Source organism: Heptranchias perlo, chromosome 38 (genome assembly GCF_035084215.1).
Source record: "Heptranchias perlo isolate sHepPer1 chromosome 38, sHepPer1.hap1, whole genome shotgun sequence".
NCBI lineage: Eukaryota > Metazoa > Chordata > Chondrichthyes > Hexanchiformes > Hexanchidae > Heptranchias > Heptranchias perlo.
The window spans coordinates 19,233,480-19,257,259 of record NC_090362.1 but is presented as its reverse complement, the minus strand read 5'-3'; the positions used below and the strand labels follow the sequence as shown (position 1 = coordinate 19,257,259).

At 41.7% G+C, this 23,780-nt stretch overlaps 1 protein-coding gene across 5 annotated transcripts in view; it reads left to right on the top strand.

Moving 5' to 3' along the window:
- The window catches only part of LOC137304840 (protein mono-ADP-ribosyltransferase PARP6-like), an 82,773-nt gene that overhangs the window by 12,034 nt on the left and 46,959 nt on the right, over positions 1-23,780 (top strand). For all 5 annotated transcript variants that reach the window (XM_067973630.1, XM_067973628.1, XM_067973627.1 and 2 more), the window contains exons 2-6: positions 2,193-2,348; positions 4,095-4,211; positions 6,058-6,135; positions 19,133-19,227; positions 21,905-21,965. In XM_067973630.1, the coding sequence (XP_067829731.1) occupies positions 2,346-2,348; positions 4,095-4,211; positions 6,058-6,135; positions 19,133-19,227; positions 21,905-21,965 (354 nt within the window). In that variant the 5' untranslated portion in view covers positions 2,193-2,345. The remainder of the gene's footprint in view (positions 1-2,192; positions 2,349-4,094; positions 4,212-6,057; positions 6,136-19,132; positions 19,228-21,904; positions 21,966-23,780) is intronic.

The window sequence follows — 23,780 nt, the reverse complement described above, 5'->3', positions numbered from 1 at the left end:
TAACCCCTAATTCCCTTTACTTCTAGGAAACTGTCTCTTTCTGTTTTAAATTTATTTAATGATGTAGCTTCCACAGCTTCCTGGGGCAGCAAATTCCACAGACCTACTACCCTCTGAGTGAAGAAGTTTCTCCTCATCTCAGTTTTGAAAGAGCAGCCCCTTATTCTAAGATTATGCCCCCTAGTTCTAGTTTCACCCATCCTTGGGAACATCCTTACTGCATCCACCCGATCAAGCCCCTTCACAATCTTATATGTTTCAATAAGATCGCCTCTCATTCTTCTGAACTCCAATGAGTAGAGTCCCAATCTACTCAACCTCTCCTCATATGTCCGCCCCCTCATCCCCGGGAGAGCAAGTATGTCTTTTCTTAAGTATGGAGACCAAAACTGTATGCAGTATTCCAGGTGCGGTCTCACCAATACCTTATATAACTGCAGCAATACCTCCCTGTTTTTATATTCTATCCCCCTAGCAATAAAAGCCAACATAAGAACAAGGAATTTTTAGGACAAGAAAAGGCCTTTAGTCCCACAAGCCTATTTCTTTTTGGAAGATTAATTTCTTCACACCATATCCCTCCATCCCTTTTCCAGAAACACGTGACTGCCTCATTTTGCTTGCAAGGTAACTTATTCCAGTAGTATATTATCCTGGGGTGGAAAAGTTCTGCTTGACTCTTTTTCTTACTCTTCACTTCCTATTTTTTAACCTGTGGCCCTAAGTATTTGAACCCATCACTACAGCAAACAATTTGCCTGCAGCAACAATGTCATTTCCCTTCATAATCTTGAAAACTTTAAGTCAGGTCTCCTCTTTTCCAACGTAAACAATCTCAACTTTTCCTCATAACTTAAATTCCTGATTTAGAAACCATAGAAAAGATACAGCACAGAAGGGGGCCATTCGGCCCATCGTGTCCGCGCCGGCTCGAAGAACAACCAGGTGCCCATTCTAATCCCACCTTCCAGCACCCGGTCCGTAGCCCTGCAGCTTTAGGTGCAGGTCCAGATACTTTTTAAAAGAGTTGAGGGTCCTTGCCTCTACCGCCAATTCGGGCAGCGAATTCCATACACCCACCTGGGTAAAAAAGTTTTTCCTCATGTCCCCTCTAATCCTTTCGTCAATCAGCTTAAATCTGTGTCCAGGATAATCATCACTTGCTTGCCTCTCACATCATCTTCAGGCCACGGAGACCCTTCACCATAATTAAGTGACCAGAACTGCAAACAATATTCCAAATGGGGTCCGCTGAATATCTTCTACAGCGATAATACGAGCTCCCTTGATTTGCACTCTATCCCTTTGTTAATACAACTGGGTAACTTAATCTAATTCATTAAGTTGGCTTGATTAATACAGGACCGGGCTGATTAGAAACAATGGAAAGTTCAAGCAATCCACCCCAAAACCAAGCCTAGTGCAACAAATTGACTTCATGGTCGCATCAGCTCAGATACATTCCTGTCACTTGTAAATAATTTCTGTCTGTCTGTCAGTCAGTAGCAGCAATTACAGGCAAATTGAATGTTTATACATTTGCTTTTGTAATTATCTAACTCTATATTTGCAGCTGAAAATGATATTTGTATTATTCAATTATAAATATGAGATTGATATTTGCAAGCGTATGGCTAATGGTGCAGGCATCCCATCTCTCCCCTCTCCCTCCTCCTCCTCCCTCTTTCTCTCCACCGCTCCCCCCCCCAACAACCCCTGCCAATTGGGAATTGTTCCCCTTGTACATTTCAGTTTGTACAGCTGTCGGCCCTGTTCACCCAGGACACTTCTGCTACCTCCTCTGCCCCTATAATGTCATCTGAGAACGGGCTATTGTTCCCAACTCCTGGTGACATCTGTTCTTCATGAAAGATCCCCAGGCACAATGGTTCCATATTTCGCAGATGTCAATCTCTTATGCCCAGTGTGCATGGTGAGCATCTGCCTGTTTCACCTCAGCTTTTTTGACAGAAGCAGATGGAGACAGAGAAAATAATCGGAAGCAATATGTCCAGAATTCAGGCGGTGGATACTTGCTATTAACATGGTTACTTTAAATCTTTTGAAGCAACATTCTTTAAATATTACCTTTTTCAGATTCTGAATTTAAAAAAAAATATGTTAATTGTTATTTTAATTCAAAGTTACAGACACTACTTACCCGTATTTGCTTTCCTTTCCTTTGATGACAGAGGAAGTTGTTGAGTGATCATCTGTTGTCAAGGAGATTGCATGGTGCAGGCGGTTGTTTGCCAGGCCCTTTCTTCATCATTTCCAATCCATCTGGCAGAATGGAGGACCGAGGCCTAGTCCTAACAGAGACACGTCTCTGAATTTCAGCACAAATGGTGAGTGAACTTCATAGATTTACACGCAGGTCACACATTGTCTCCAAGGTGTTCGATAACACCCCATTATCAAACTTATATGTTTCATTAATTGTGGGAACTGAGTAAGGACATTTATAATTGATGATTACACCTTCCTATCATAGGAGTAGACACAGAATGTGCCATCAATTCCTTATTTAAATAAGATACCTTCTGCACATTAATTGTAAATGGCCTGTCGCGTGTGTTCGTTCTTTAATTACTGCAAGTCACAGGTTATATTTCCTAATCTCTCTATGTGTTTAATTCCCTTTGTATGGCATTTTCCAAGCGCCGATTAACACATTTGCATCAATTCCTAGCTGCCGTATTGAAATGTAGCAATTAACCCATTTAAAATATGTTAAAATAAGACAGATGACAACTGGGTGAACACATTGACCAATGAGCTAGAAATAGTGGAACTCAATCATGGGGATACGCAGCTTTTTAATTTTATTTACAAACTACCCACCTTTTCTCTTTGAATTCTGTATTAGATATTTTTTTAAAAGAAAAATGAAAGACATGCATTGATATAGCACCTTTCACAACCAATGAAGTAATTTTGAAGTGTAGTCACTGTTGTAACGAGGCAGCTAATTTACACTCAGCAAGCTCCCACAAACAGCAATGTGATAATGACCCAATAATCTGTTTTTAGTGATGCTGGTTGAGGGATGAATATTGACCAAGACAGAACTCCCCTGCTCTTCTTCATATAGTGGCTGTGGGATCCTTTTACATCCACCTGAGAGAGCAGACAGGGCCTCAGTTTAATGTCTCATCTGAAAGATGGCACCTCCAACAGTGCAGCATTTCCTCAGTACGGCACTGTAGTGTCAGCCTGGATTTTGTGCTCAAGGCTCTGGAGTGAGATTTGAACCCACAATCTCCTGACGCAGGAGCAAGAGTGCTACCCACTGAGCCACAGCTGTCACCAAACTGACATCCTTGGAACAGTTACTGGGAAGCGCTTGGGGATATCCTGAGGCTGTGATAAAGTGCTATATAAGTGCAAGTTGTTTCCTTCTTTCTTACTTTAACCCTTACAGGTTTAGTATTAAAGTTACTGGGCACAACATTCAACTTCATACAATGGATAATATGGTATTGGTTTCCCATTATACACCCTGCCCTTCAACGGAACGGAAATTCAGGTGGGCTGTAAAACAGGCGGCTGGTCCCATATCGCGAGATTTACAGCTCGAAGTTGAACGTTCCGGCAACTATCTTAAATCGTAACTATGTCCTTCTGCTAATCATCCCAATTATGGTTCTACCCCACAGAATACAGAGTATCTTACACACTTAAGGGCTAATAAATTGGCTGTGGCATTGCCCGCAGTCAGTTGATGAACATAATTTATTTCTATATACAAGATGGTGACGGGAGTTGGCATCGAGACTTCACAAACTCGCTCCACGGAGTCACCTAGTAGGCAGAGCCTGAATCTACATACTGACAACTGACATGAATGGGAAATGTTGACTTGGCAACTTACAATGGTAAAAGTTGAAGGAAAAGCGTGACCAAAAACTATGACAACCCGAAGGTTTGCGGACAGAAAGTTCACACCCTACACCATATTTTTAATAATATATGGATAATGGATACAATACTGTAATAAATGATTTTTGTTGCTGTTTGATTGTACCTTCAAAATTGTGATGAAATTGGATGTATTTGTGTGCTTAATTATTATGGCACTGGTTTCACCTCAGGCTGGGAACAGTGCAGAACGAGGTGCAGCCTGTCTGACGAGGCTTTCCCCAGTCGTGTGGCGGTTTCCTCACTCGAGTTTGAAAGGATGGTCAGGAGGCAACCAGAGCTGTCCGCAGGTGGGATCACATTAAGAAACATGACCCTCTAACATGCTCAGTATTGCCAACTATCGGGATTAAATACTCTCTTTTTGTTAAAACTTTTGTTTACCACTTTTTTTTTTGTACATTCTCTTTCCCCCGATTAATCTCCTGTTACCTCTACATTTGACTATTCCAATGCTCTCCTGGCCGGCCTCCCATTTTCCACCCTCCATAAACTTGAGCTCATCCAAAACTCTGCTGCCCGTATCCTAACTCGCATCAAGTCCCGTTCACCCATCACCCCTGCACTCGTTGACCTACTTTGGCTCCCGGTCCACCAATGCCTCGATTTTAAATATTCTTATCCTTGTTTTCAAATCCCTCCATGGCTTCGCTCCTCCCTACCTCAGTAACCTCCTCCAACTTTCCGAGATCTCTGCGTCCCCTCAATTCTTGCCTCTTGAGCATCCCTGATTTTAATCGCTCCACCATTGGTGGACGTGTTTTCAGCTGCTTAGGCCCTAAGCTCTGGAATTCCCTCCCCAAACCTCTCCGCCTCTCTCTCTTCCTTTTAAGACACTCCTTAAAACCTACGTCTTTGACCAAGCTTTTGGTCACCTGTCCTAATATCTCGTGGATCGGTGTCAAATTTTGTTTGATAATCGCTCCTGTGAAGTGTCTTGGGATGTTTTAATATGCTAAAGGCACGAAATAAATGCAAGTTGATGTTGTTACTTCTCATTTTTGAACTGAGTTCCTTTTTCAGGTCCACTTTTCCCAGTACCCAACCAGGTGATTGACTGGCTGAGAGATGTGGCAGGTCATCTGCTCCCAGGTACATAAAAGGCATCTGGTGCAACCTGCCCTGTAACCCTTCCTCTCCACCTCCGGGGAAGCACGCAGAGCCCCTTGGAAGCTTAACCCTAGCCACATTACCAAGAATGGGATCTTGCCATGTCAACATGACCTGTCTGAGCAGGTCAGAGGCTGGGTATTCTGCGGCGAGTGACTCACCTCCTGACTCCCCAAAGCCTTTCCATCATCTACAAGGCACAAGTCAGGAGTGTGATGGAATACTCTCCACTTGCCTGGATGAGTGCAGCTCCAACAACACTCAAGAAGCTCGACACCATCCAGGATATTGCAGCCTGCTTGATTGGCACCTCATCCACCACCCTAAACATTCACTCCCTTTACCACCGGTGCACCGTGGCTGCAGTGTGTACCATCCACAGGATGCACTGCAGTGACTCGCCAAGGCTTCTTCGACAGCACCTACCAAACCCGCAGCCTCTACCACCTAGAAGGACAAGAGCAGCAGGCACATGGGAACAACACCACCTGCACGTTCCCCTCCAAGTCACACACCATCCCGACTTGGAAATAATCGCCGTTCCTTCATCGTTGCTGGGTCAAAATCCTGATACTAACGACCTAACAGCACTGTGGGAGAACCTTCACCACACGGACTGCAGCGGTTCAAGAAGGCGGCTCACCACCACCTTCTCAAGGGCAATTAGGGATGGGCAATAAATGCTGGCCTCGCCAGCGACGCCCACATCCCATGAATGAATATAAATAAAAAACGACTGGTTTTGTGAAGCCACCTTCCACCAGTCCATCACACAAGAGGCAAGAATACTGGACCATGTACTTGATTTTACTTAAAACTTGTGATGTCCTTATAATTTATAATATATTGCTTGCAAATAAAAAAATCAAATTAAAATATTCAGTTTTTTAAATTGACTCCCAAATCATGATTTCTGTTTGATTTTTATTGCCGTCTGGAGCTTGGCAATACTTTGCAGCTGTACATTATCTGTGCTCAGGTGGCATAAGACGTGACTTTCTTTTTATATCTGCAACTTTTCTTCAGGACATCAAAGGTCAATACTGGACTGATGAAGATTCAGATGGAGACAATGACTCTGATGAGTTCCTGTACGGCGTGCAGGTAAATAATTCTTTGACGTTGTTCACTTGGACGAGAGTCTGAAATATACCGGCTGCTACTTCATTATTCCAGACATTAAAGAGCCATTGGTTCGAGGGGCTGAATGGCCTACTCCTGCTCCTATCTCTTATGGTCTTATGGTTTCATAGATGGGGAAGGAAGATATCTCAACAGGTCTTAAAAAACATTCTCTGAAAGGATGAAGGAAGCTGATTCAATAGTAACTCTCAAAATGGAATTGGATACATACTTGTAAAGGATAAATTTGCAGGGCTATGTGGAAAGAGCAGAGGAGTGGGTCTAATTGGATAGCTTTTCCAAAGAGCCGGCACAGACACCGTGGGCCGAATGGCCTCCTTCTGTGCTGTATTATTCTATGATTCTATGAACACCTACTCTACACCTCTCATATCCTTCCATTTATTGTGTATTCCCTTACCTTGTTTGCCCTCCCCAAATGCATTACATCACATCTCTCTGGATTGAATTCTATTTGCCACTTTTCTGCCCACCTAATGAGTCCATTGATATCATCCTGCAGTCTACAGCTTTCCTCCTCACCATCAACCGTGCGGCCAATTTTTGTATCATCTGCAATTTCACCACCAATTTCATCATGATCACCACGCACAACAACTTATATTACCTAACGTCTTTCAAAGAATGTCCGAAGGCCCGTTACAAATAGCCATAGGGGAAATTGGACGTCAAGCAAGGAAGGGAGAGATTAGGAGAGGTGACCAGAAGCTTAGTTGAAGAGATGGACTTAAATGTAAGGGACATGATTAAGAAGTTTTCAGATGATACAAAAATTGGCCGTATGGTTGATGGTGAGAAGGAAAGCTGTAGTCTGCAGGAAGATATCAATGGACTCATTAGGTGGGCAGAAAAGTGGCAAATAGAATTCAATCCAGAGAAATGTGATGTAATGCATTTGGGGAGGGCAAACAAGGCAAGGAGTACACAATAAATGGGAGGATACTGAGAGGTGTAGAGGAACAAAGGGACCTTGGAGTGCGTGTCCATAGGTTCTTGAAGGTAGCAGGACAGGTAGATAAAGTGGTTAAAAAGGCATATGGGATACTTTCCTTTATTAGCTGAGGCATAGAATATAAGAGCAGGGAGGTTATGCTAGAACTGTAAAAAACACTAGTTAGGCCACAGCTTGAGTACTGCGTACAGTTCTGGTCACCACATTACAGGAAAGATGTGATTGCACTGGAGAGGGTACAGAGGAGATTTATGAGGATGCTGCCAAGACTGGAGAATTTTAGCTATGAGGAAAGATTGGATAGACTGGGGTTGTTTTCTTTGGAACAAAGGAGACCGAGGGGAGATTTAATTGAGGTGTATAAAATTATGACGGGGCCAAATATAATGGATAAGAAGGACCTATTTCTCCTAGCAGAGAGGTCAATAACCAGGGGTCATAGATTTATAGTAATTGGTAGAAGGATTACAGGGGAACTGAGGAGAATTTTTTTCACCCAGAGGGTCGTGGGGGTCTGGAACTCACTGCCTGAAAGGGTGGTAGAGGCAGAAACCCTCAACTCATTTAAAAAGTAACTTGGATATGCAATTGAAGTGCCGTAACCTACAAGGCTACCGGCCAAGTGCTGGAAAGTGAGATTAGGCATGATAGCTCTTTTTCGGCCAGCACAGACACGATGGGCTGAATGGCCCCTTCTGTGCCATAAATGTCTATGATTCTATGATTTTATCAACACTATTTGACATGAATTGCATTATCGTGCTTGAGTACTTTGACAATGAAACAAAAAAGGGTTGCCACAAACTTTTATATAAAGACTGGCCCTTTAAGGACATAAAGTTGTGAACTTATTTGGAAGATTATATTTCTCTTTCCTTGTTTTAATATAGCAAATGCATCTTATGGTTTAATGGTCTGATCACGGATAATGAGTAACAATGAGTTTTTCCTCAAATATCCTTGATTATCACAAAAATACAGAGAACCAAATGATCAGAAACACTACACAGCTGGGAATTGAGAGATATGGAGCCAATGTGGATGGATGGAGTTGGGTTATGGATTAGCCTTGATCTCATTGAATGGCAGAACAAGCTCGAGGGGCTGAACGGCCTACTCCTGTTCCTATGTTTCTAAATCTATCACAAAACAGTGACAAGATTTACAGCGCCAATCTCCAGTAGGTTTTATTCAAGCTTTCACCACATGACTGAGAAAGATTCTGAAGGATGAAAATTGTTTCCTGATTTTTCAATTAATGACAATTGATGATGTGCAAACCTCTGGCGTGTGGCTTGACAATCAGTCAGTCAGCAGCGGTGCACTGCTTAGAGGAGTGCTGTGTGCTGCTAGAGACATTTCTATGTGAGCTAGCTTGTTATGTAAAACAGTGAATGTGATTTCCATTGAACAGAGGTGAAATCAGGCCAGTACAGATGACAGTTGATTCATCGCTCCAGAATTCAGCAAAGACAGCTTCGGTTTCACGAATTTTACTCTGAAAAGGAATTATAATGCCAGGTAAAAGGGGCAAATCTGACCAATAGATTTAAAGTAAACTGAACAAACTTTACAAATGGTCGAAGCTCCATATATTACACCACAAAACTCTTTCATATGTAACAACGCAAGTGAAAGACCTCAGTAACATGCCCATAGTTTGATGACATATTATATAAATGTGTAGTCAACATCATGGTTCCCAAATAGCCCAGCTTCATTTTTCTGGAGCATTTCTGAACTTGACAGCCTTGATTTGTTAGAGCTGGGACAAAGCTCAGCCATTATCTCTACAGATTTGTCATTTTCGTATGCCAGACTTCACCTTTGCTCCCACTGGTTGTGCCTACAGCTCCGTTACCCGCCCCTCTCCCATTACTGCTACACTTTGAGGAAGAATTAGTTCCAATCTAATGAAGCTAGAGTTTATCCATATGAATGCAGAACTGCTGCACAATATATAGACAAAAACACTCATTTCATCTTCAGCTCTTGGTAGAATGACGATTTGTGAATAAGGATCATTTTCCCTCAGTCGCTGTTTGTTATAGATTTCACTGTCTCAGTCCAAGCGTGCAGGGGAAGTCTTGAGAACTCACTCGCATTAAAATGCCTTCCAGTGGTACAAGCCATTCAAGAATTGAAGAAAAGTTACCACGGCAACAGAACTTTTTGTACCTGAGAACTTTGCGATACACGACTATAGCTGAGTAGTTTTCCCACAATACTGACAAATCAATACAAAAAAACCTTCCTATCATGTAATGTGAATAGTGGGGAAAACTCTATAAGTTAACTCATGCTCCTGGGCTCTTTATATTCTGCAGGAGAGATTCGCCCAATTTCATCATCAGGACTCACTATTTAAACAATAATCTTCAAAACAAAATTGGATGGAAAAAAGCAAAAAGATGTTGGGATTCATCACAACTCTTTGAATTGGCTTGATTTTTAAAGATGATTGCTCATTTGTTAAACTCAGAAACTAAAGGTATTTGAGACTTACTTGTTAGAATGCTCAAGGATTAGGTAGCTCCAAACAGATCTAAGCCAAGTATTCTGTCCTCCTTCCCCCTCCCCCCCCACTCCCATAAAGTAACTCTAAATTGATTAATGGTGAAAGGCTCAAGTGAACAACCCTGGAAGATTTATTTGGAATCCAAACTGAGGAACATCTGGTTGCATTAAGACATTAAAGAAACTAAATTATACAATTTTAAAGGGGGTAAGGGACAAAGAGACCTGGGGGTTCACATACGCAAATCTTTGAAGGTGGCAGGACAAGTTGATAAAGCTGTTAAAAAAGCATATCGGATTTATAAATAGAGGCATAGAGTACAAAAGCAAGGAAGCTATGCTAAACCTTTGATAAATCATGGTTTCAGCCTCAGCTAGAGTATTGTGTCCAATTCTGTGCACCACACTTTAGGAAGGTCGTCAAGGCCAAGGAGAGGAGGCAGAGGAGATTTACCAGAATTACACCGGGGATGAGGGACCAGTTATGTGGAGAGACTAGAGAAGCTGGGGCTGTTCTCCTCAGAGCAGAGAAGGTTCAGGGAAGATTTAATAGAGGTGCTAAAAATCATGAGGGGTTTTGACAGAGTAAATAAGGAGAAACTGTTTCCAGTGGCAGGAGGGTCGGTAAACAGAGGACACAGATTTAAGATAATTGACAAAAGAACCAGAAGGGAGATGAGGAGATTTTTTTTTACGCAGCAAGTTGTTGTGATCTGGAATGCGCTGCCTGAAAGGGCGGTGGAAGCAGATTCAATAATAACTTTCAAAAGGAAATTGGATAAATATGTGAAAAAGAAAAATTTGCAGGGTTGTGGTGAAAGAGCAGGGGAGATCTTTGAACTCCGATTGAATGTACCTGAGCATATCCATCTCTACAGATATGTGAACAAAATAGTCACAGAACCATTACAGCAAAATTCCTCAGACCCGTTGTCCCTCAACTTACCATTTGATAATATCAGTGACACGAGGAACAGAGTACAAACTATATCGCTATAGACTGGCCTGGTAAATGTTGGTGCTGTTCCAATACTACTGATATATTTTAAATAAAACTGTCAACTCCCTTGGACTCACAAACATAACAAGAACTGTCATTATAACACACATTGTTGCTTCAGTGAAATTTCATTCAGTGTAATAATAGAAAATGCAGCTGGGGAAGTGGCTGAGGAACCATCTCAAGATTTTCATCGTTACAGTTTAACAACTGGCAAAGGTCAAGCTGACTGACTTTGTCAATGTGATAAGATTCATCAGTTATTACATCCAATTTACAGTGCAGAAACAGGCCATTCGGCCCAATTGGTCCATGCTGGTGTTTATGCTCCACACTCCCACTCCTCTTCATCTAACCCTATCAGCATAACCTTCCATTCCTTTCTCCAAGAGAAGAAGGAGTCGTCTTTCCAACTGAAAACCGATAAGGCTCCTTGACCTATCTCCCCCAGATCTCTCCCCTGCTGTCACTCATGTGATTGCTACAGGGTCAACATCTCATAATAAGTCACGGCTCACGAGGAAGACACGTGATAGAACAAAGAGCTTTCCTCATTTTAAACCTTTATCTTATTGCAAGACCTGTTCAGATTTTAAAAAGACCCTTCAACCCCTTTAAACTTGTCCATTGAGAATGTTGCCCTAACATTTTCCCACTACAGCTTTAATGTGCACCTGAGCAGCAGAAAGAACCTCTCTAAAATAGCACCTGCCGCAATTCTGCACTCCCTCAGTATTGCACTGGAACATCAGCCTAGATTAATGCACAGGTCCTGATGTAGGCCTCATACCAGCAGAGGTGGGAATGCTACTAACTGATCCAAGCTGACACAGTTATGGATAACAATGTTGGGAATTGGAATGCTTTCCCTTGCTTTTTTGCATCCATAAACTCAAGCTAAGTCACAGCACAGATTAAATGCAAGATAGAACTCCCCATACACTATCCCAACGACATGCTTAGACTCAACCTCAGAAGTAACTGATAGACCCTTGCTTGCCATCTACTATTGCACTAGAGAAATTAGTATGGGCTGGTAAGGCCTTTGTAAGAGACACATGCTGGATCTTTGTGTTTGTGTGGAATCGGAAACCCAAACCCCAGATCACCTGAATTTGGCTAAAGTCCAATAGTTGCAAAAGTTATTAAAATGATAAAAGTTATTAAATTGGGTGATTGCAGATTGGCACAAACTTCTAGAAACTACACTGAATGTTTCTCTGAATAGAGACTAGAATGCAAACCAAGTTATTGACATTGTTGACAGAATATCAATGAAGATGGTAAGAGAAAAGAATCTTATTTGGAAATGTGAGAATTTGGAACCCACTTGACCAGAAACAAATTTGATTTGGTCCAGTGTAGTATAAGAAACAATGTCACGTGTGATGCTTAGATTGTGCATTGGCTTAATAATCAGTTGTGCTGATACTCTCAGAATTGTCCATTAGAGCTGACTGAATTTGTTAAGGTTCTGTGGGAATGCGACTGGGACTTTTAAAAGCTTTTTCAGTCATAAGCATTTTATTACCTTAAGCATTGCTGCTTAGCTCAGATCCACAAGGTGATGGTGAAACAATTAGGCTATAAGTACTTTCCATTGCCATAATCTTAACAAGCAGTTTCCATAATATAGGTGATCAATTAAGGGCTCTGAATCCATATTGTCAGCTTAATAGTTGTGTTTATTTTTTGTTAAGAGACATTAGGGCTTGCATGGGTACTCATTATTGAATGCTTTAAGCAAGAGTAGTGCATGCAAGTTCAGCCAGTGTATCCTTTGAGATGCCTGTCTTTTAGACCCACTGAAATAAATCGATAGCCTTGTGGTCTTGGGGATGCCTAGACTCTCACTTCCAAAATGAATTGGCTCTTGGGATATTTCACTCCGATTTTCAATAACCGCTACAATCCCAGGGGCACAGCCTGACCACATGAAGTCTACACAGCCGGAGTTTCAGAAACACTGCGGATAAAAAGACACGCAGCTTTCACAGAGAACAAGTTAAAAAGAGACTATCATAGTTGAGTGCACAATCCATAGAAAACCAGGGAAAATACAGTTGATAGAGTAATTAAGTTATCATTGGGAAATGAATGGATAATATTTGATTATCGGCATTATACGATGTTATAAGTTTAAATTATTCCTTATTTACGAGTGGAAGTAATTAATGTACTCTGCGAGACATCTTTGTAAAAGATAGAAAAGGAGACTTGATATTAGGTCATTTTATTAGGCTGTGCAGGACCCTAGAGCTTCAGCACACTGTGCCATGGAGCGGTAGAACGTGAGTTTGTGCCCGTGACGAGTTTCTGATCTGAGCCATGCTCCATGAGGAATTGCCAGGCAGAAACACAATGCTGGCAAGTTTGGAGGGGGACTTACCCCCTGCCTTTCTCAAGCACCTCTCAGTAGATAGTTATTGTCCATCATTAAGGCCTTGACGCAGGTTAGTCCTTCGATCTGGAATGATGCATGGCATGGGGAGGAGAAATGATAATGATTATCCCTTCATATCTTCATTATAGTGGAGATTGGAAATCTAGTGTTCCCAAACGGGCAAATGTGAATTAATTGAAGAATACCTGAATTTTTCTAGTTTGGATCAATGCTGGTTTTGATTGGCTCCTTTGTGCATATCTGCCACCATTATGGTAACCTTCCATAATGTTGGGTGAAAGATACTAGCTATGGTTGAAAACAGTGTGACAAAGGTAAGAGTCTAGGTCATCCATTATATGGTTGCTGATGGTCCAGTGGGTATTGGCTAATCTCTGCCAGTCCGTTGGACAGTTGATCTCCTAGTAATCTATTGGGAGGGGGTCTAACGTGGCCTCAAGGCAGCGATGCAGCTATCTGTCTCCAAATAGTCTAAAACAGAGTGTGGTGCCTCCTTCCTCCCAACAAGGATGTCACAAAACTCACGTTCAACAATAATTGCTGCAGATTGAGAAATGGTGGCCCAAATATAAAAGAAGTACTCCAACAGAGAATGAAGACAAATCTTCCCTGCAAATGCACTGTGCTTTATTTAAAAAAAAAGACTGGATAATTCAAAGCCATATCTGGGCTAAATTTAGATTTTCATATATCCAGTTTTGACCCAGTTTAGATTTGGAACTTGCTTTGCTGCTCATTCCCAAGCAGTGCATGTCACTGAGTGGTATTCTCTCCTCCATTTAACAGAAGTGGCACATGGAAGCTGACGGAAATGTCTCGTGTCTGTAGGGAACGATTTTCGTATTGCATTTCACCGTACATGGTGGGGACAAAAGCAGAAAGGTGCATTTCCCCCACAATGACATTAACTTACCATCTTCTGAAGTGCTTTGAAGTTTACAGAATCATCTATCGAATTGAGTTTCAAAAAACTGCATGAAAGATGTATCCGCACGGTTAGCAGCAGGCAGAATATGTCCATTGCGCTATCACAAGAAACTTAATTTTGGATGAACTCATACTGTTACAAAAAGGTGCAAAAGGTAAGCAACCAAAGTGATAGGAAGTAGATCCACCTCCCTGAGATTCCTCAGGCTCCCAGTTCCAGATCTCACTTGTACATTTAGGGAGATACCAAATGAAGGTTAGGGGTGTCACTGTCATGTGCAACCTAGCCACTGCTCATTGGGCAGTGCTGATAGATGCCTTGGAATGCATATGCACACCATTAGTCAGCAAATGGTGCATAACATTGAGGTGAGGTAGAAAGGAAAAGAAAGAAACACAATGAAATATAAATAATCAATAAGTTACAGCTAGATAGCAATGCTTTATGTTTCCCTAGCTGGCCGTGATTTTCCACTTAAAATGAATGGATGGAAAATTGCAGATTGAGCACAGAAGCAAACACCCCAGCCACCATCTGCATGTAGAAAAGTTTCATGTCTGGTGCATGCCCCTCACACTTCAAACTTGCAAAAGTATATTAAAAGAGGCAAAAGAATGGCGGTCATTTCAAACTAGTTTCTCCTGATCGGGAACCAGAAATTTACAAGCACTCGCCAATCTGCAAATTTCCCTCACCAACAGCAATTGACCTTTAACTGACCTCAGAATTTACAGCACTGATTAGACTTTGTGGACTTAAAGGGCCGGACCATATTAAACGTAGCCGCAACTTAGCAGCAGAATAACACACTGTGTATTACATGGTAATAATGCTCCTGTCATTATAAAATAGCATATTGTCTGACTTACCATGAGCAATGCCATGGGAGATCCACTAGTTCCCCCCCCACCCCCAGCATATTATAACTGTAAGTAGGGAGCTTATTTAATATCAGAGAGTAGAACTAGATGTGCACATTCCTCAGGAGAGTTGAAATGTCACGCATAACTCTTAGGGATAATTTGCTAATGTTATTGTCAAAGAGTCTGTTAATGAGAAGAAATACATTGCCCATTATCACCTGTAAACCCCCCCCCCTCCCACCCCATACACTTGAACATTGATGATTTGTTATAAAATACTCGACAGATGTTGCTCAAAAATAATACAGTCCTTCCTTTCCAATAGATACATGAAATGGCCCAGTCAGAAATATCAACCCATCAGGTAGGAGCACATCCTTTGGACAGATCACAGTAAAGCTTTCTGCTAGTGAGAGCGTTCAAAATTTTGTTTATTGTAAAACTGCTGTTGAATGGATCACTTTGTTACGTTGGAATCCTCCTAGAGATCAGTTTTTGTTTACCAGGGAACAATTGATCAGAAATAAGACTCAATCTTAAATACACTATGGTTAATGTTTGTTGATAGGAAGAAATTTAAAAAAACAATCTTCCTTAAGATGCGATAACTGAGTATACGAATGTTGTACCAGAGGACTTGATTCAGATCTGAACCTCCTTAAGGATTTTATAGGCCCGTCAAAATTCTTTTTCTTTTTATTCATTCATGGGATGTGGGCGTCGCTGGCGAGGCCGGCATTTATTGCCCATCCCTAATTGCCCTTGAGAAGGTGGTGGTGAGCCGCCTTCTTGAACCGCTGCAGTCCGTGTGGTGAAGGTTCTCCCACACTGTTAGGAAGGGAGTTCCAGGATTTTGACTCAGCGACGATGAAGGAAAGGCGATATATTTCCAAATCGGATGGTGTGTGACTTGGAGGGGAACGTGCAGGTGGTGTTGTTCCCATGTGCCTGCTGCCCTTGTCCTTCTAGGTGGTAGAAGTTGCGGGTTTGAGAGGTGCTGTCGAAGAAACCTTGGCGAGTTGCTGCAGCGCATCCTGTGGATGGTACACACTGCAGCCACGGTGTGCATTGCAATAGGGTTTGATGTATGAACCTTAAATATTGTTTCATTAAAATTTCAATTTACCTCCACATTCTGTTTAATTCACACAGCCTGAAGGACTGGGAAATGTTATGGGTTGTTCCCGATGATGTATTTTCCAGTGCTGGACTGAATGCAGTTTTGGTTTTAAAGAATGTGTAAAAAGATATCCGCTGAACACTGTTGCAATGTAGAATACTTCTGGATCTCAGGCAGACTCTCTGTTTTAATATAATTTGATTTGCCACATGCCTCCCCACTGGACTGTTGTTCTTTGTTATTGTGCGTATTATTGCATGGCACTGTGTTACAGTATAAAACATTTACAATTTCCAGAAATGTCTAGTAATAGCAAAAAAATGTCCTGAAAACTTTATCTGCGTCACTTAAAGAGATGTTGAAAAGATCGCCGTAGAAATAAAAACAAATTTATCTTAAAGGAGTTACAAACAGTGACACAATTACAAAGTTTTAAACAGTGGCAATTCTTAATACTTGCAGCAAAACCACTTTTAAAAAAAATTATAGAAGCAATTTGATAAATCATGTTTATATCTATATCAAAAATCTTACATCTGCTCACTTTTATGGTCTACACAACCTTACTTCCTGTTGTTCTGGTTTTGTCACATTTTTCATGTGCAACTTTTTCCACTGTCAATTCCTATGTTCACATTTATAATGGAAACTTTCTATGTAAACATGTCACGCTGTAATTACACCCTCCCACTATTGGCGATGCTGTAGCACCTCAATTTTGCATCTTACAGCTCCTCAACCTGTAGAGAAACTCGTATACTCCGACCAACTCTACTTTTCTGCTTCCTAAATTGCTGTAGGCTTTACTACAAATAATAATACAAAATCAAAATGTAATAGAAAAGTAAGGAGGGAAGATATAATGTTAAAACGGGGACTCGGCCTGGTCCAATTATCTCCCGCCTTCTATCCGCACTTCCCCTGAGGACTACGCTTGGCCTTGACTTCCTGTGTGCAAAGCCCACAGATGATTGACTAGTAATATAGCAAAAATATTAAGCATAGCACACACTTCCTGCAAGTGTCACACTTACTTCCTGTAATACTTTGGTTACCATACTTGGCCCATCATATTCTTCCGACTCACTGTGAACACTGCCACAGGAGATCTGCTAATACTTTAATAAAAATATATAGAATATGGAGGTGTTCTACCAGATGCATGATGGGATAGCCTGGTTGCTCGGAGTCCAAAATGACAGTGCTGGCAGGTAATAAAGGAAATCGCCCAGAACAAATACTGTTAGAAGAATTTGTTTTTACATATTATTCAGGCAAGAGATTGATACCAAATTACTATTCTTTCAATAATATGAATTCCGGCAATTTGCTCTTTCAAATGATTCAGACACGATGTCAGCATTTTCCATTGCACCTCATCACTCACTTGTACGGCACTTCCATTCCTTTTGGAGGCTATGACAATTTTGTTTTCTCCATCATTCCCCTTGGTCTTGTTGATCAATGGCAGCCACTCCTAAGTGACCTGCTCCCAGGCGTACCCTGATTGCTTGCGAGAGATGCCTAAGGATGACTCTTTAAACTTACCTTGCCCTCTGTGGAGAGGAAACTTGCTGCTGACATCAGGAACCTTGTGGAGGGGGGGGATTAGGTCTGCGTTCCACCCTCTGAGGCAATGCTCTAAGACACAATGCCGCTGACACACCCTACAAACCTTTGTTACTTCTCCCCTCTCTCCTGCTGACTCTTTCTAGGAGATGGTTCCGTTGGAGTTATTATTCTTCCAGTACCTCACCTAAGTGGCAATTCTTCATATGTGAGATTTAGCAGGTTATTAGACCCTGGGTCTCCTCACAGCCCTCACCCCACATTGTCACATATGCACTTTCCAGTAGGGAGGGGTCACTGGATAATGATCAGGAGTTCAAACCCTGACTGATTATTTAACTTCACTAATCTAGTGATGTAAATGCCAATTGCATTGGCCTGAGAGCAGCCCATCTAAGCCAGCATACATCAGAGCTGGAGCCTGGGGCCTGGGGCCTTCCTGCTCTGTATGGCTCAGCAGTGCAGCAGCCTGTGTGCATTTGCCCAGTAAACCATTAGAAGAGGTTGTATTGATGATTTTGGAGGAGCACTGGTAAGGCGACATACAAGACAGTTTAGCAGATTTGTAAACAGAGTAGCAGTCAATTGCGTCGTTGGTGACAGAATGGCAGCATTGCATCTCCAAATGTGTCTGCTGCTAAGGTTTTCTCCAGAAAAGAGAAGGCTGAGGGGTGAAAGAGGTCTTTAAATTTATGAAGGGGTTTGATTGGGAAGACGTAGGGAAGAGGTTTTCGCTTTTGTGGGAGTCCAAAACTAGGAGCCATAAATATAAGATAGTCACTAATCCAATAAGGAATTCAGGAGAAACTTCTTTACCCAGTGAGTGATGAGAAAGTAGAACTTGCTACCACAAGGAGTAGTTGAGGCGAATAGCATAGATGCATTGATGGGGCAGCTAGATAAACACATGAAGGAGAAAGGGATAGAAGGGTATGTTGATAGGGTGGGAGGAGGCTCATGTGAAGCATAAACACTGGCAAAAAATGGCTTGTTTCTCTGCTGTAAATTCTATGTGAAAGTTAAAGACAAAACCATGCATTCAAAAACTTCAACTCTACAGGCAGTTATTGCATCTGCTGCAGTGTGAAATTATACCAGTTTCTCATGTTAAACCAACATTTTTTAAGAGAACCACTGGGGGGAATTCACATTGCAGCGGATAGATCTCCAGCTGCAACTCAACCTGTCCCGTAGAGTGACTCATGGCACTTTTGTGGAAGGAACTGTTGCAGGATCCTGGGCTCCAACCACAAAACTTTCCAACACGACAACATGGGCCCTGTAAAAATTCAAGAGAAAGGACTTGCCTCTTTAAAGGTGAATCCAAACATTACATCTATCACTGAAGAACATACAAGAAATGGAAAGAAAGAGAGTGAGAGAGAAAGAAAGAGAGAGAGAGAGAGAGAGAGAAAGGTAGAGAGAAAGAAAGAGAGGGAGGGGGGAGAGGGAGAGAGAGAAAGAAAGAGCAAGAGTGAGTGAGAGAGAGAGAGAGACTGAGCTGGCCTGAATCCTAGGCAGGCCGAAACATCAGCAGTGCATGTGGTGACAGCTCTTTCTTAGGCAAGCCCCGCAATATATTACAGTGTGTGTCTGTTTTTATAGGGTAGCTGTGCAGCTGATCTATACCGACACCCACAGCTCGACGCAGACATCGAAGCAGTGAAGGAAATTTATGGAGAAAATTCTGTCTCTGTCAGGTAAGTATTTAACGTTACGATTTTCAAGTGTTGCAGAACTGATGGTTATTTTTATTGCGCTCTTTTTCAGCCTGACATTTTGGTTATAATTTTGAGTTTCTTCAGGGAATAAGAGCTAAAGATTCTTTTTAAAAAAAATTCTTATTTAGATCTTTTTAGCTCCATTTTTCCTCGCTCTTTGCTTCTGGGCTTCATTCCATCTGCTGGAAGGATAAAATAGTCCGAGATGTAGACTCTCTCACTGCTGCCGTCATTGCTGCTTTCTGATTACCACTGCAGTATGGGACTGGGCCTGTAAGCTTTACCTTCTGCTCTGTCCAGAGATGGAGCACTCCTAACCTACAAAGGGTTCAGCCTAACAGACAGCTGAGGGGAAATGAGTTTGAATGACAAGTCGAGACTTGGATTCAAACTTGGACCCTCTGAGTAGGATCTCAAATCCATACCTTCCTGATTATATAAGGCCACTTAATCCAAAGTTGTTTATTCCTTTTTAAGTTATTAAGATTCTATGTAATTTGCTGGTTTCTTCACATCCTCTTTTGTTATATGAAAAACATGCAATTTATCATTGTGATACGTGAAAATATTTTTAAAACACATCATACATATCTATCAAATGATGTATTTTGCACTTGACTAGTTGGGGGCTCTTTAAAGAGTATATTGACTGGTACAATTGGAGCAGATTGTAGCTACTGGTATCAATTTTGTGCCAAAGAAAAACAATGCATTTTGATTCTAGTGGTTCACCATTCCTTTTCCTAAACTCCTCCTCCTTCCTACATCTCCCTCCTGCAACTTCAGAAGCCTCCTTAAAATCCATCACTTCTACCTCATCTCCTAACTCCTGCTCATCATTCAATGCCCCTTCTGAAGCACCTGTGGACCTTTCGCTGTGTTAAAGGCTCTCTGCAAAGCGCAAGCTGGTGTTCCTTCATGGTTCTGTAAATACTATGGGAAAGAATAAATTAAAGCAGTACTGTCTGCATGGGAAACTAATTGGCAGATTTCTTCAAACATAAATAGCCATGCCTATAAGCATCTTTGACCATAAGCATAAGTAACCTTGCCTACAAGTAGCCTTATCTATAATAGCTTTGTCTATAACTATCTCTGTCTATAATAGCTTTGTCTATAACTATCTTTATCTATAAGTTGAGTTTTCTAAAATTCTAATAAAAACTAATTAAAGCTGATATTACACCAGCGCCGACATACTGGAACTAAAAATCTTTAGCTTGGCTCGGTTGGTAGCACTCATGCCTCTGATTTAAAAGGTTGAGGTTTTAAGTCTAACTGCAAAACTTGAGCAGGCACTTCAGTGCAGTGTGGAGGGAGTGCTTCTTTAGGTTGAAATGTTAAACTGAGCCCCATTTGCTTGTTCAGGTGGACATAAAGGATCCCACGGCCCTGTTCAAAGAAGAGTAAGTGAGTTCTCCTAATGACCTGGCCAATATTTGTCCCTCTACGAACACCCCAAAACAAATTGACTGGTCTGCTGTCTGGGATCTCGGTGAATTGGCTGCTGTGTTTGTCTACATAACAACAGTGACTAAACTTCAAAAGTAATTCATTAGCTATGAAGTCCTTTGAAACATCCTGAGGGTATGAAGTGTGCTGTATGGATGCAAGTTTTTTCTTTAAACTGTCAATTTGTGATTCTACCACTGTTTTCAAAATAGTTTAACAAGTTGCATTTTCACCAGAATGTATCCATTTTTTTGGTGGGCCTGTCTGGTGATGTTTAAAAGTTGCACAAGTAGCTTGTGCCAATGGTGAGCGACCCTTGAAAGAAAAATATTACACTGTTCATAAAAATGCACAAGTAGAAATGCTCCCATTTTGAAGCAGGCTGGTACTATTCCTTCAGCCACATTTTCCCCCTAAGGTCCTGTATCCAATTAGTTTTATTCCCCGAGCTATCAACACTCACACTTGCCAGTCTTTCTATTTAATTCACTCTTGGGATGTGGGTGTCGCTGGTAAGGCCGGCCTTTATTGCCCTTCCCTAGTTGCCCTGAGGAGGAGGTGGTGTTGGGCCTTCTTGAACCGCTGTAGTGGTTTGATACAACTATGTAGCTCGCTGGTCCACTTCAGAGGGCAGATAAGCGTCAACCACATTGATGTGGGACCGAAGTCAGGTATTGTTCAGACCGGGTAAGGACGGCAGGTTTCCTTCCCTAAAGGACATTAGTGAACCAGTTGGGTTTTTATGACAATCTGACAGCTTCGCGGTCACTTTTACTGAAACCAACTTTTTAAAAATAACTTCAAATCAAATTTTGAAACTGCCACGATGGGATTTGAACTCATGTTCTCGGGGCTATTCGTGCAGACCTCTGGATTACTAGTCCAATAACATAACCGCTACGCTAACATACCCCCTTTTGACAGCCCTCATGAATGATTTGCATTGAATTGCCATTCTAGGTTTTAAATGACAATTTTCAAGAGCTCCAAGTTGGAAGCCTTGAATTGGACAACATTTCCCTGGAGATCTCCCACCGTTTCTCCAGTGTTCCCATCGATCTTGCGCCGAAATTAAGGCAGGAGGTCGGGAGAATTCCCTCAGAAATTCCAAGCACATATTCCGAACATGTCAACTGAGGGGGCCTAAAACCTTGAACGTTTGGACGGGCCGTGATTTACTTATTTTAAATAATTCTTTCTGCAGGGAATATGGGACGATTGATGATCTGGATGTGGACCTGCACATTAATATGAGTTTTCTTGATGTAAGTACTGACTCCAGCGTCAATTGGTTCACATTCCTCCTTTTGCTTTGCATCATCCTGATTTACAGCTGGAAAGATTAATATATAAAAACCCAACACATGTAGAGAGAAATATCAATGTAAACAAAATATGATATTCCCACTGGCCTATAACATCATAACGATTTTAACCGATATCACAATGTAGTTTAAATATAATTTTCTTTTACATAAATTCGGGTAAAAATATATAGAAGAATTTCATATATATCCATAATATATTAAAAGCCTTGCATTTAGGGACCTCTTCCTGCAGGTTTTGCACTTACTTCTTGTAACACTTTCCCCATCACATTTTGTTGCTAACACCCCGATTGTAATTAAACTGCGTAGCCACTGATTCACCGTGAGCAATGCCACGGGAGGGCTGTAGTGTAAATAGAAAAGTCCTGCATCTAGCGTGTGTCTGTCATATTTCAAAAATGTTAAAAGAAAAGGAAAGCCAGTCCTTAATCGCCATTTTCCTAACCTTAGTAACCTGGCCTCTTCCAAAAGGCAGGCACAAAGAATTTACAAGCAGCTGCCAATCTACAGAAACTTGATCAAAAGCAGAATACTGCGGATGCTGGGAATCTGAAATAAAAACAGAAAATGCCGGAAAAGCTCAGCAAGTGAGGCAGCATCTGTGGAGAAAGAAACAGAGTTAACGTTTCAGGTTGACGACCTTTCGTCAGAACCGGAAGATGTTAAAGAGTTAAAGTTTTTAAGCAAGTACAGAGTTGGGGAAAGGGTGGGGGAGGAAGGGGAGGGGAGGAAAGAACAAAAGGGAAGGTCTGTGATAGGGTGGAGGGCAGGAGTGATTAAATGACAAAAGGGATGATGGTGCAAGACAGGGAGGGTGGGAATGGGACAGGTTAAGAAACAAAAGATTGGGCAGGAGTAGCTGTAAATGGCAGCAGCAGAAACTCGATATGTTTAGTTCAATCACTTCCCAAATGGTTGCACACGAAACAGTGGGGTTAAAGGGACAGTCTAGCTTGAGCACAGCCAAATCCTAGCAGCTAAACATCACAACTATGATCCAGATTCCAGGCTCCATGGGAAGAAGATCCACTGGAGATGAATGTAAAGAATCTTACAACACCAGGTTATAGTCCAACAATTTTATTTGAAAAAAAAATGGAGATCACTGGAGATGAGGCAGTGAATTCTGGGCAGCAAAGGAGATATGGTAAATTTCTCCTTCTGTGAGACTGACCATTTTCAAAAAAAAGGTTACATTGAATTCACTAAAGTCTACAGGCTTTCTTGGGTTGTGGTACATTACTTTGCATGGTACTTGCACATACATACAATAGGAATCTTGCATAGCTCAGTATGTTTCATAAGCACTATGTATTGAAGGTTACCAGACCAGAATCATTCGTTGGGATCTTTGGGTGGACATGTTTGGTCAGGTGGGTCACTGGGCACTGCCTGAGTGAGGCTCATTCAACGCAGAGTCTCTCGTGTTACTGTGGGGCTGAACGACAACCCACCTTGATTATCTCACTCATCCAGCCCACTGTTTGGGCATCTTGTGCATTTTCACCTACCCGGGGTCACTGTAAGGAGCCATGAGTTTCACGTGACCATCACTGAAATGTAATAATTGCAGCACCCAGTGCTTGTGGGAAAGGACTTGAAATAAACACAATCATGTCAGTAAAGTAATTAAAAATAGCCTGCTGGCAGCGAGAAAAACAATTAGTCCAACTCCATATGTTCGGCAGTTTACTTAGGGGAGGCTGAGTATTTATTTTTAGTGTTGCAAGACTTCACCCTGAACAGTTGCTC